Source organism: Scardinius erythrophthalmus (assembly GCF_964197995.2).
Source record: "Scardinius erythrophthalmus genome assembly, chromosome: 13".
NCBI lineage: Eukaryota > Metazoa > Chordata > Actinopteri > Cypriniformes > Leuciscidae > Scardinius > Scardinius erythrophthalmus.
Window position 1 is genome coordinate 23815729 of NC_138233.1, and position 13754 is coordinate 23829482.

Below are 13754 nucleotides of genomic sequence, written 5' to 3' on the forward strand. Positions count from 1 at the left end.
ATATTCAACATCATACAGTGTCATAAAGATGACTTTTCCAGAGACACAAAATTAGATAATTAAACCGACTTTTTTCCAGCCACGCCACCTGCTGGTCATTGAACTAAACAAATCCTTTTGAAAGATTCAAAAGATTCGGTTCACTGAGTTGAATCAAAAGCTATACCAATAAACTACAATGACCGTGAAGAATCGCGGGATTGCACTTTCCGCTTGTGATTGGACGATGGCCGACGATGGGTTACGTGGCATTGGAGCCTCTGCGCACAGTGCGCAGGCGCAGTGTACTCATCACCGGTAGTGTCAAGATGGTGGCAATCAGAATGCAGTTTACACTTTATTTGGTGGTGTTGTTAAATATTTACAACAGTTTTGTGTCTGCGTTGTACTTTCATATCGGCGAGACTGAAAAGAAATGTTTCATAGAAGAAATACCAGACGAAACCATGATAATAGGTAAGTAAGAGAAGCAGAATAAGCCAAGTTTGCAGTGCACGTTAATGCTTAGCCTTGTGCTAACTAACGTTAGCAGGTTTGTCAGAGTTCATTCGTTGGCAACCAGCTTGACTTAACAAATTAGCAAAATATAAGTTACAAAAGATCATTTATACGAATGAACACATAAGTAGACATCTACCGGCTTACTGGTTTGGGTAAGCAACATTAGCTTATACGCTTTTTTAAACATTGCAACTCATTTCTTAGGTAACACCAGTGATCCTTCCTGCTGCCACTTTGACTAAGTTAGACGACGATGTAAATTATGAGATAAGAATATGATGTTGAGATATCATGAATGACCAAGTAACATTCTATAGGCTATTGCAATATCAAGTGAATATGATGTAAGTCCTCATCGACTTGTTTAGTGTATTTCTGTCAGTTTGTTACTTCCAACCTGTTTAGGTACTCAACAAAGTAGTTTGTGTTTATGACTTTGCTCTCTTTCTTTACAAGTGTGTAATTCTCTTTTCAACAGGTAACTACCGAACGCAGCTCTATGACAAGCAGAAAGAAGAGTATTTGCCTGCAACACAAGGACTTGGGATGTTCGTGGAAGTGAAAGATCCTGATGAGAAGGTCTGTTTGATGAAAGATTTGTGAATAATGAAAGCCCAGTTTGTTTGGTTTTCATCATGCTCATTTGCTCATCTTTTCTGGGTTTCAGGTGATCCTGTCCCGTCAGTATGGATCTGAGGGCAGGTTTATTTTCACCTCCCACACACCTGGAGAGCATCAAATCTGCTTGCACTCAAATTCCTCCAAATTTGCTCTGTTTGCTGGTGGGATGCTTGTAAGTTCATTTTGTGCATCACATCTTCTGGTTTCCTTAAAGTCGCCATGAAATTAAAGTTGACAGACAATTCATATTTTTTTTTATAGAATATTGCAGTATTTATTATAAAAGAGTTATGTGTGCACATCAATTTTTTTTTTATTCAATTGCCCTCATAATCTTTAATCAAAACAACTTCCCCCTCCATATTGCAACCACATCTCATCTCTTCTCTGATGAAGTGTTTACTGGCGCTGCTGTCATTCACATGAGATCACAGCAACAGCAATCCAAACAATTCCCAATGGACAAAATCAAGTCCCGCCCTACAATTTTCTTGTTTGGGAAGCCGTTTCATTCAGACGTCACATTGCGGAAGAAAAGTCTATCGTGACCTTTGTTTCATGCCACATTTAAAGTATATTGCTACAAGTTTCTTCCAGATAAATTGACAAAACATTATTGCAAGTAAGGATGTGTTAATCTATTAATTACAAAAAAAAAATGTTTTTTAGATTGTCAAATCATAATGTGTATACATTGTTTATATTTATATCTTTTAAAAAAATTATAGATTTGTATATATATATGTTACATAAAGTGTAGAGCACAATCTGTTATTATTTATCTACCTATTTTGCCTACTTTTTCTTTTGAATTTTTAATACAGCGTGTTCACTTGGACATCCAAGTTGGTGAGCACACAAACAACTATGCAGAAATCGCTGCCAAAGACAAGCTCACGGAGCTGCAGCTGAGAGTTCGACAGCTGATGGAGCAGGTGGATCAGATCCAGAAAGAGCAGAACTATCAGAGGGTGAGTGTCCTACAGGTTTGGCAACTGAGATCTGGCTGATTCAGATCCACCGCAACAATTATTTTCAAGGCATTCTTCCACCAACGTTGATAGAACATGGTAGTGAAACATGCAATACATGCGCCACTTAAGCACCACTTTTGCCATTGCCTTATTTTCTGCGCACAAGAATGATCCTTACATGAATCTTTTTTTTTTTTACTTTCAGTATCGTGAGGAACGCTTCAGACAAACCAGCGAGAGCACCAATCAGAGGGTTCTGTGGTGGTCTATCGTCCAGACGCTGATCCTTGTGGCTATTGGTTTTTGGCAAATGAGACATCTCAAGAGCTTCTTTGAGGCCAAGAAATTAGTATAGAACTGTATTGGAATTTTTTTTTTTTTTATTGTTGATAAGAGTACACACAAAATTTTGAAGATCACCCGCTTCATGTGTGGTCAAGACTGCTGAAAACTCGACATGCTCTGTTCAGTTCCCACCCTAAATTCCCCTGGTTTATCCTGCATTGATTCGTTTTACATTGCTCGTTTCAGTGCCGCACCCCAAGTAATGTGAATCTAGTTTCGGTTCAAAAATGCATTACAGTTTGTTCTAAACTGTTTGGAGGTGATAGGCACTCCAATAGTTTACTGGATTCAAAACACAAATCACATAGTGGTTGCCCTAAAAAAAATTATAATTTTTTTTATAGCCCCCTTAAGTTGTTAACAGTAGTTTTTGTTTCAGAAAGCCGATGAAGAAATTATCTGGGCTGTGAATGTGATGTTTTCCTAAATGTCCTTGGATTATTTGCGTAAACATTTACAAGACAAAAATAACTGCGTTTATCCTGGTGGCAGGTGTACATTTCTTCTGTTTGGTTATGCAGTAATTAGGATGATATTTAAAGTTTTGCTTGGAGTGAATGTTTCTTGGTGTTTTTCTTTTTTATTCTTTATACAATTGGTTCAGGTTTTCTCTTCTATACCCCCCACCACCACACACACATTTTATTTTTGTTAGTATTAGGCGTTCTTCCCTTTTGATAGCTACACTTTGACTGACCTCAATGATTTTGCATAAAAGTGTACGTGTTTAAAAGTGTATATATATAAATAAATGGCAAAATGTAGTTATCAAAAGGTGAAATGTTTAATTGTGAGTACTTGGCACATTGAAAGAAATTATATCAAAAAGTTGTTTTATTTTATCATGAATACCTAAATCCCCATTATCAATTGTCAATTAATCTGACTGAAGTTGTGACAGATTTTAATCGAATGAGATTTCCTCAATTCCCTGTGAAATCTGTAATGCCATCTTGCACATACATTATTGTCATTTTTCTATTTCACATCTTTATTTTCCTGTTGTCACTTGCTCAGGTTAATGTAGAGATTTCACAGATTATTTGCCCCTCAAAGAGATCAGCCCAGAAAAAAATATATATTTGTGTTTGCTTTTTTAGTTACCATAGCTGGTGTCATTGTATTTTCTTTAAAAAAAAAATGGCATGCCTTTTGAGTGTTTTGTTACACAGATTATTGCTCACTGAATTGCTTTGCCCTCTCATTGTAATTTTTGTTGTTGTTGTTGTTGTTGGTCATTTTAGTTTATAAGCAGCCACAGGAAATGGGGTTACCTTTTTAAGTGGGGATAGGGGAGGGAAAATTTAGCTGGTGAAAAATCAACCCATAATTGCACTCAGAAATAAAGTTTCCCACTCCCCCAACATTGGCTCAGTTTTAATGTCCAAGTCACAGTTGTTTGGGTGAGATTATGTTGAGGAATTAATTTACTAGTGGAGTGTTTTACTACTACTATACACACCTTGTTGACACATTCATACAGTAGCCTACAGTACATTCCAAACATTTACACTTAGGCGTCCTATTCGGTAAACGTATAAAGTAGTTTGTGCCTATCATACAGCTTTATGGTGTGTAATAATACTATGGGGATGACGGTGACCATGCGATAGCGTAAAATAATTACTGACATTTTTAACCGGTTCATTAAAACGAACTATTCAAAAGAACCGATTCGCGGAAAAGAGTCGAACTTCACATCACAATTGCTTTTGAGTGTAGTATTTGTACATTTATTAAATGACACATTGCACTCAGATTTCCACTGTTTATTGGTGACCTTCGCTTTGTGCATATAACTGTAAATAAAAATGTATAATTATGTCTCTCTGTCAGGTCAGAACATCCTAGGAACTTTATTCCGTACACTGTTTCCAGAGGAATATTTTAAAGACGGACGATTCCAGCCAGCGTGTAATTTTTTTCCCTTTTGTCACCGTTCTCAGTTAAGTTTTTGAACGTTTATCGTCAATGACGAGCCGTATTAAATAACGTCAAACTATATAGCATGTTAGCGGCTTGTAACACGCGTCAGACGGACGTGTCGTCCTAAAGCCACCACGCGAGCTCGTGCGCGTTTTTTTTTTGTCTTGTCGTACCGTTATGAGTGACATGTAACTAAATTGAACTCACGAAATGCTCTAATCAGATAAAACGAGGATGAATTAGGTTTATATAGGTTGAGATAGAGTGATTGGCTTCGCACCTACTATGCAAGAGAACATTTAAACAGACAACTAGGAAGAATGTGTTTTAAAGTTATAGCTCATTCATGATGGAAAGAGACAAAATACACTATTATTGCAAACGAGAAATGTGATTTTAACATGTAGACGTCATAAGGCCGTAGCAGTGAAGTATATGTGAAGATATTGCGATCTGCTTGTCTACTTCATGCGTGGTACAGTGTTGCACTGACAGGCACAAAGATGATGTATTCTTCTCGGAGAAAACCTGTGCTGTATTTCAAAGATGATAGAAGGTAAACGCTTTAATCATAACATGCAAATCAATATGTGATCACTCTCTCTCTATAAATATATAAACTTGTTCCATTTGCTGAATTGCTGTAATTATTTGCAAAATGCTGGTCTGTGGGTTTGTAAAACCCTCTGTGTGTATGAAAAGAAATGTAATCTTCGTTTGCTAGTAGTTGTTTCATGTCTTTCAAAATTTCAAGAAGTGAAAGTCAAAGGATGCAGCGTCATGGAGAGGTTCAGTGAGTATAAGTGTGAAGTTAAGTGTGAAGAGTTGTAACCCTGTAAAGCCTGACACATTAAATCATAATTAGAAAAACGTTAATTGAACCTTCAGTAAAAATACATAAAAATAAATAAAAAAAAGGTTTGCATATGTTTTATATAGGCTAGAGTATAATATTTGATGCATAAAGCTTTATGGCTCAAAATGGAGCTCACACTCTAGCAGGAAAATAAAACGCATACATTGTATTCAGAGGCCCAAGCTGAGCAAAAATATACAATTTGGAGCAGTTGCTGATATTTATATGGCCAGATAGTAAGATGAAATATGATAGCTTGTAATGTAAATCAGTGAGATCTTTATAACAAGACTACTCACATAAAATTAATATAAATATCAGTAGTCACTCTATATCTCCCAGTAGTATATCTTAGTAAGAAATTAAAATTCTTGGTTTTATTGTTAAAGTTCTATCATTTCAGTTGTGGGAGGCAAAACGTATATTGCAATTCAATAAAATGATGATTGAGAGATGAACAAATCAATGTTAATCCAAAGCCTGATGGATCATATTTCATATGCATCATTTCTTTTGAAAAATTTGAGTGAATAATGAGGTAAACATAAGTTTCAGTTCAGTAAGTGTTCATCTTGCAATATTAATAACCATATAAAAAAAGCTATTCTTATGTTTACTTCATAAAAATCCATGCAAATTTCCCAGCAGTAAGACGTGTACCACAACCTGAAAGGGAATGTTTTTACAATTATATAAAGGTATGAACTATTAATCAGACGACGTAGGGCGTGTAGTAGATTTGATTCATAGTGTAGGTTTTTCAGCACAGGTTTTTATCATGTTGCTAATTTAGAGGCCTTAAAAATGCATGTATCAAACATACAGTTGACTTTATGGGGTCAAGTCTGGTTGAGCAAGACAAGTTGTTTAGAGATGCATGGTATTTATTTTCTAGGAAAACTAACCAAAGTATTGATGACTCATCTTGCACTCATTCATTTTGTCCAATCAAATGCTCTCAAGAATGAGAACGTCCCTCCCACTAATACTGCCTGAATTCGCCTGAATTCTAACCTGCACTTTGATTTGTTGCAACACTTACTTCCTGGTTTAAAGGGAAATACATCAGTTGCACTCGTTAAGCAATGTCATGGGTTATTTAAAGTGCTTTTAGTGTGTCTGGAACCACAATATGCTGACCGTTGCCTTTATGATTTGCAGGGACTGTTATTATCCTTTTATTGAATGCTTGACATGTCATATATCAGGTTTAGCTCAATTATTTTTATTTTTCACACAAATGCATTTATGCTTGCAGTTTTCTGTTGAGGAAATGCACCGTCTGGAAGCTCTTCGGGTTCTGCATGGTGTTTGTTTTGGGGTCGCTTCTTTGGGTGCAGCTGACTTGTTCAGGAGACATGAACCAGACTGCTGGATACAGCCACCTCCCTCATCAGCCCTGTCCCATAGAGAGACAGTCCTCCTCTGCTGATGACCCCTCCTGGGGCCCTCACAAAATGGCCCTCATCGTGCCATTCAGAGAGCGCTTTGAAGAGCTGCTGATATTCGTCCCTTACATGCACGCTTTCCTCAACAAAAAGAAAATACGGCATAAAATATTTATTATAAACCAAGTGGATCGTTTTCGGTGAGTAATTTTACTATGCGTCTTAACTTTTTGTGTTTGCTAGTGATTCTTTAAAGTGCCCCTATTATGCTTTTTTGGATACTACCTTTCATGCAGTGTTTAAATAGCTTTGTGAATGTAAAATGTCTGCAAAGTTTCAATGATCAAAGTGCAGATAAATTAGAAAAATGTAATTTAATGCAGAAAAATAAATTAAATTTAACGCAGAAAAATTCTTGATTCTTAAGTTTGTAACATATTTGAATAATGCCAGCCTATAGTCTACATTGGTTGCCCACGAACAGCATCTACTTTGGCCCCTTAAACACTGTAGTTGTAGCTGAGGCCTGGAAGAGTTTGGTTCGTGTTGTCGACATGTCGAGAAGACGCTGTTTTCTTCGCTGCGAAAGCAAATCCACTTTCCAGGCACTTCCAATGGATATGGACTCGGGCTTGAATTGATATGGTAAGACCATAGACTGTAAAAAAAATGGACATAGTGTCCGTGACGTCACCCGTAGGTTTCTGAAGAGCATTTTTGAAGCCTAAAGTGGGCGGAGCCGGCCGTCGCCATCTTGGCCTCGCGTCACTCCCGGATAACAGAAAATGGGCAAAGAGGCGGGACATGGGTGGAGCTGAGGAGCCTGACCATCTCGAGTTAGCTCAGGCTTGGGAGCTAATTCTATATGCTATCGACAGTACCAAGTCTGCGACCGCACAGGGCCTCGCGCTAAAGTGACAGTTGATGATGTAAAGCCAATAGTTAAAAGTTGCTGTTTTTGCCCTTCAAAATATTATAATATTTAAAAGACATAGCAACTAGTGAGTCTGTGTATCTTGGTTCTGTACTATTCTGCTATTTGAAAATGTATTATGCAGTAACTTACAATATTACTCAGAGTGTGTGTGTGACAGTGATTTATGTGCATACATGTCAGTCACTCTTTTTTTACAGTCTATGGTCCGTCAGCGCGGCATCGCTCGTCAAGTTCGTAGAGAGCTTTATTTAATCCATTTTACATTCTGATTTTGTCCGCCTCTCAAATGGGTCAAACCATAGATATTACCTATAAAGTTCAAGTAAATGACATTTTTGTTTTGAAGTCCATCAAAGTGCATCCATCCATGATAAAAGTAATCGATGTGTACGGCCGTCTGCTGGTAGCCAGTTATTTTAGGCGATAAAGTTTTAAATATCGCTTCACTTCAGAAGGCCTTTATTAACCCCCCAGAGACGTGTGGAGCACTTTTAGGATGGATAGATGCACTTTTATGGACTTCAGAACATAAAATGGCCATTCACTGCCATTATAAAGCTTGGAAGAGCCAGGACATTTTTTAATATAACTCTGATTGTATTCGTCCGAAAGTCATTTACACCTAGGATGGCTTGAGGGTGATTAAATCATGGGGTAATTTTTATTTTTGGGTGAACTATCCCTTTAATAACCTTTAAAATAGCATAATAGGGGCACTTGAATCATTGCAGGAATAAATGTGTTATTTTTGCTGAAGGAAATATCTGTTACACAAGTGTTATGGAGTAAAACAATTTGGATTTTGACTCTCATTTTTGTCAGGTTTAATCGTGCCTCTCTTATTAATGTTGGCCACATGGAAAGTGATAATGACACAGACTACATTGCAATGCATGATGTGGACTTGTTGCCCCAAAATGAGGATCTGGACTATGGATTCCCAGAGGAGGGGCCCTTCCATGTGGCCTCACCAGAGCTCCATCCCTTATATCATTATAAGACGTATGTGGGAGGGATCCTGCTGCTTACCAAGAAACATTATCAGATGGTAAGAAACCTGAATACGTTTGGACATTCAGTACTGATTCCAGGACTGCAGAATTTCATTGCAAATTACAATTGCTTGTGATTTTTATTTTTTATCTCCTATAGTGCAATGGGATGTCAAATCGCTTTTGGGGATGGGGAAGAGAAGATGATGAGTTTTTCAGAAGACTAAAAACGGCTAAACTTGAGGTACAAAAGAACTGAACACTTTAACACTATTTATTCCTATGCACCAGCTTATAGGATTTATAAGGAGTTTGTGCCGTTTCATTTGATAAGTTATTTCATCGTGACAATTCAAATCTCTGCAGCTTTTTAGGCCAACGGGTATTACTACAGGAACTAAAACATTTAAACACATCCATGATCCAGCCTGGAGGAAGAGAGACCAGAAGCGGATCGCTGCACAAAAGCAGGTAGAAATAATTATTTAAGAAAAAACAACAACAATTATTACAATTTAAAACAACTGTTTTCTGTTTGAATATATTTTGGCAAAGCTGAATTTTCAGCATCATTACTCCAGTCTTTAGTGTCACATGATCTTTCAGAAATCATTGTAATATGCTGATTTGATGCTCAAGAAACATTTATTATTATCAATGTTGAAAACAGGTTTTTTTTTTGGAAACTGATAATTTTTCAGAACTGTTTGATGAATAGAAAGTTAGAAAGAACAGCATTTATTTGAAATATAAATCTTTTGTAACATTATAAATGTCACTTTTGATAAATGTATTGCTTTCTTGCAAAAAAAGTTTTGAGTGGTAGCATAACTTAAAGGAGAACTCCGGTCAATTTTAACATTGAGCTCATTTTTTTGTACATTTGGAGTGCTGTCAATACAGAGAACAACGACAAAAATCGGTGTTGCCTACACCGTGTTATCCTCTTTTTAAAATTTGCACCCTGTTGACTTCAATGGGGCAAGTTTTAAACCTGCTTTTAGCCTCTTAATATCCTTGATGTGTCATTACAAGTGCACAACCATTGTGAGTGATTCCTTCAGAGTAAACACGAGTGAATCTGACTGCAGTAGATGTGCAAGATATGAATAAAAATGAAGTTAATTTGGCCAGCGCTCATACCTGTATTTACATCCTGTTTTCGGTCGAAGTCCAAAGTAGTCGATTGTCGAGTTCACGCGCATGCATGGGTTTAGTTACCTATGATCACGCGCGTGAACTCGACAATCGATTACTATGGATTTCGACCGAAAACAGGATGTAAATACAGGTATTTGCGCTGGCTTAAATAACATCATTTTTATTCATATCTTTCACATCTACTACAGTCAGATTCACTCGTGTTCACTCTGAAGGAATCACTCACATGACCTGTGCACTTGTAATGACACATCAAGGATGTTAAGAGGCTAAAAGCAGGTTTAAAACTTGCCCCATTGAAGTCAACAGGGTGCAAATTTTAAAAATAGAATAACACGGTGTAGGCAACACCGATTTTTGTCGTTGTTCTCTGTATTGACAGCACTCCAAATTTACAAAAAAATGAGCTCAATGTTAAAACTGACCGGAGTTCTCCTTTAAATGGATAGAAATGTATTAACACTATGGTATGATTATGTATTAATCAAATCTTAAATTCCTCTCACATTGCCAATATTTAAATTGGTATAAAGATGTGGATTAATTAATAAGCTGTATCAAATATCTTGCATAACCATGTAAAACATTTGAACGTATTTGGCTGAATTTATATTTATAATGATGATCTTAAACATTTGGATCTAAAGGTAAATCATTCTTTAGAAGCCATTTAGCAGACAAACATAAATTGTGGTTACAGATTTTCTTTACAAGCTAAATGTTTATTGTTGTTATTATTTTGTTTAAATGGATGAGCATAAAATACAGCCAACAAGCATCCATCTCACTTGATAATTAAATATATAAATATACTAGATCAAATTTAATATTGTTTTGAGAATTTTTGGTCACTACATAATTCCCAGGATTCAGTTTGTGTTATTTTGTAGTTTATTATTATTGTAAGGTGTGGAAAGGTACTACTAATAAAGATTAGGGCTGAATCCGAAATCGCCCCCTAATCCCTCATTCACTATTCCCTACGGTAGTCCACTAATACTGTTCACATGAAGGAGTGAATGAAAAGGAGTCAGCGAATTCGGACAGCCGTTGAGTGTACATCAGCTGTACACTCGTTATTGCGGTGCAATGTGGGATTGAATAAGTGCACTCAATAATGTCCACTATGTTTTCGGACACCACTACAAATGGCTGTCCCTTCAAATAACGCCCTATTTGATGGTATTGGGGGGGCGATTTTGGAATCAGCTTAACAGAAATTTACAAACATATACACTTCCAGGTTTTCTAAAATGAAACCAAGTTTGCCAAATGTTTTCTAGTTCTGATCAGTGGATGTTTTTTGTCGTGACAACATTGTCATGATGCACGTTCTTGTCCAAATGTTTGGATTCATATCTGTCTGCTTTCGGCAGGAGCAGTTTAAGGTGGACCTCGAGGGTGGCCTCACTAACCTCCGCTACAAGGTGGAGTCCAGAAAGGAGGTGACCATCAGTGGAGCTCCATGTACTGTCATCAGCATCGCTCTAGAGTGTGACTTCAGCCAGACCCCATGGTGCCAGTCCAGCTAAAGTGCTTGAGCAGGACCTGTAACGCCAGAATGATACGCATTCTGGTGGCAGGAAAGCTTTCACAGATTATTAGCGCCAGTCACTCTGTGATTGTCTAACCAAAAGGACTTGAATATGTGACAGTGGGGAAAGAACTTTCCCTTTGGATTTATTTTTATAGGACGGTGTTGGTGACTTCATCCATGATGAAGTGCTGCCTCATTTTTTTTTAATGGATCTATGGACCAATGCCAGGTACTACACTGAGTTTGCATCATCAACTTTGCAAATACGAGCATCCAAATGTCAGATTTTGAATGAGTTTTATAATATTTTAGCTGTAGCGGTGGACTGTTTGGACTGTTTCTCTTAGTGCAATTGTGAGTATTTGCTCAGCCCTGTCTTGACAAAATTGTTTCTTTTTTGCTTGAATTCAAAATCATGTCTTGAAAAGGACAATATTATATATACATGAAATGGGTTTAAGGGTACTTTGATTGTATTTGCACAATATTCAGTATTTATATAAAAAAACTAATGTTTCTTAAAAAGTCTTTTTACTTTTCCCCCATGTTTCAGAACGCATGGAATGCTGTTACAACGTACACTCACAGGATTATGTAGAGACCCAATGAACTGGAGGCATGAAGCTATATCCAAAAAACAGCTTTCGGTGCAAATGTTAATAAAATTTAGACACCACATACTTGTTTTCATTAGCAATGCCTGAACATAAACTGTGAATGAGTACTCTGTCCAGACTGAGATGCATTATTGTGCCTGTGGCATCAAACTGCTACACAACTGCACAGAACATGTTTGCCAAAAAAAAATAAAGAAAATACGACTCAACAATTACTTTGTCTTTTTAAAAAAACAAGGTACCACACATTCACCAGCAGAGCAATACTAGTTTGAGTGTGGAAAGAGAATTTGGCATTCCTGACCCCATTTATTTGTATACTCTTTAACACTCTAACAACATTCTATCCCTAATATCTGGAGATGTTTCAAGAATAAAGAAAATGGATTTCAAGGGAGGTTTGTGTAAATGCCATTAGTGCATCCTGTTGAGCTCCACAACATTATACAGTTAAAGGGTTACTTCAGGATTTAGCATTAAGCTTTGTATTAGTAGAAAACCTGTAGTATTTTCGAATTACCGTGCTTTCCACCCTCATATCCCCCTGAGACAAGAGATTTATGTATTTTTTGTCTGGAAAAAAATCCTCCGATGACGCAAAAATCGTCATTTTGCGTCATCGGAGGATTTTCTGGTCAGAGGCTAAAGACTACAGCCAGTAGATGGCATTGTTCCACATGTTTTCAGCCCGCCCATAGAGGGAGGGATCTCACTCACAGAATGTACACACAGTGTCAGCTGTCTTTCTTTGGAAGCTAAGCTAGCAGGCTCTTGTTCTGTGGAGAAAGCTGAATAGTAGGAGAAAGCTGAGTAAGTAGGGGTAAACAACAACATCCTCCTTTTCCCGGACTTGTCCGATGGGCGAGATCGTTCAAAATGTACGGGATTCAGCTTTTGCGTTCTGCGGTCGCCATTCATTGTTTACATGCACATGCACCTTTTGTTTCAATCTAACTGAATTCATTCCGATTGGTGAATCTGAATGTAGTGTTTACATGAACGCTAAACAAGTGATCGGTTGATGTGCGTTTTACCATTGCTAAGAAAATTCCCGCTCCTCCATGAGAGATGCGAGACCCGGCGCGTCTCAGCAGTGACGCCACCGGCCTCGCGCCGTTCTCCCGCGGCCGTCAGCCTCGTCCTGCTCACCACAGTAAACATAATGAATGAATGGCGACTGTAGAACGCAAAAGCCGAATCCCGGACATTTTGGCCCATCTCTAAATCACTGGCAAACTCATCACGTAGGCTAGCCTTGTTGTTTTCAGCTACGCACTCTTACCGGTAGGCGTGGCCTCCTAAGGCAGCGAAGCAAGTGCATTCTGGGAGTTGTTGTCTTTCATCCACATAAGACAAAAATGCATTTTCTGGCTTTTCTCGGTCTAGAAAGCTCCAAATTAAAAAATGTCTTCACAGTTCTTCTACTTAAATGACCTATTTTAAATACACATTCATCTTCCCAGAGGTGAAGTATCCCTTTAATGACGTTTGCTGTGCTGTGTTTTCGTGAACTGTTGTTTAATTTTATCTTCAGCAAATTGATGGTTATTGATAGTCATTTTAATGGGTTGTTAAACTGGGTTTTGTTGACCTAAAGTGTCAGTTTTGGACACACTTAATGGAATTTGTTTCTTGCTCGCTTGCAAGCCTTCTAAATGTTGAAATATTTGAACTACTAGTTAAATATAATTTTTGACCAGAGAGAGAAAAATGTGTACAAAGGAGAAGAGCTGGAGTCAAAGGAATGTGACTATGATGAAGCTTAAATGGGAGTTTTGATTTAGGAAATTTGTCACAGTATCAATTTTCCAAAAAAAATAAATTTGTTGTAGTTTTAAGGACTTTAGTCTTACTCTAATATGCTGGAAAAAAAGAATATCAGTAATAATAAAAAAAAAA

The 13754-nt window shown here is 37.4% G+C and overlaps 2 protein-coding genes across 13 annotated transcripts; both read left to right on the forward strand.

The window, feature by feature from the left end:
* Window positions 1-218: 218 nt before the first annotated feature.
* Window positions 219-3805, forward strand: LOC308700852 (transmembrane emp24 domain-containing protein 9-like). The gene is made up of 5 exons (XM_081382699.1): window positions 219-456; window positions 980-1080; window positions 1169-1294; window positions 1947-2093; window positions 2302-3805. The coding sequence occupies exons 1-5, from the start codon at window positions 237-239 to the stop codon at window positions 2449-2451; spliced, it is 744 nt and encodes a 247-aa protein (XP_081238825.1). The 5' UTR covers window positions 219-236; the 3' UTR covers window positions 2452-3805.
* Window positions 3806-3812: 7 nt separating this feature from the next.
* b4galt7 (xylosylprotein beta 1,4-galactosyltransferase, polypeptide 7 (galactosyltransferase I)) lies at window positions 3813-12036 on the forward strand. 12 transcript variants are annotated; one of them, XR_014031363.1, is made up of 9 exons: window positions 4309-4923; window positions 5122-5160; window positions 6482-6811; window positions 8371-8596; window positions 8701-8784; window positions 8907-9011; window positions 11078-11467; window positions 11551-11592; window positions 11792-12036. XR_014031363.1 is itself a non-coding variant. In XM_081382697.1 (7 exons), exons 2-7 carry the CDS (start codon window positions 4871-4873, stop codon window positions 11231-11233), a joined length of 954 nt encoding a protein of 317 aa, XP_081238823.1. In that variant the 5' UTR covers window positions 3813-3844; window positions 4775-4870; the 3' UTR covers window positions 11234-12036. The 12 variants fall into 12 exon arrangements, 7 of the variants coding, with proteins under 7 accessions (XP_081238823.1, XP_081238822.1, XP_081238820.1 ...); XR_014031360.1 differs by lacking the exon at window positions 5122-5160 and adding an exon at window positions 3813-3844 and having other exon boundaries at window positions 4775-4923; window positions 11078-11592; XR_014031361.1 differs by lacking the exon at window positions 5122-5160 and having other exon boundaries at window positions 4286-4923.
* The last annotated feature ends 1718 nt before the right edge of the window (window positions 12037-13754 follow it).

Coding starts and splice junctions, on each gene's coding strand:
- LOC308700852 (XM_081382699.1), top strand. CDS start 237: ATGGGTTACGTGGCATTGGAGCCTCTGCGCACAGTGCGCAGGCGCAGT. Junction 1,295..1,946: donor TGTTTGCTGGTGGGATGCTT/GTAAGTTCATTT, acceptor TTTTTAATACAG/CGTGTTCACTTGGACATCCA. Junction 2,094..2,301: donor AAGAGCAGAACTATCAGAGG/GTGAGTGTCCTA, acceptor TTTTACTTTCAG/TATCGTGAGGAACGCTTCAG.
- b4galt7 (XM_081382692.1), top strand. CDS start 4,871: ATGATGTATTCTTCTCGGAGAAAACCTGTGCTGTATTTCAAAGATGAT. Junction 5,161..6,481: donor CAGCGTCATGGAGAGGTTCA/GTGAGTATAAGT, acceptor TTATGCTTGCAG/TTTTCTGTTGAGGAAATGCA. Junction 6,812..8,370: donor AACCAAGTGGATCGTTTTCG/GTGAGTAATTTT, acceptor CATTTTTGTCAG/GTTTAATCGTGCCTCTCTTA.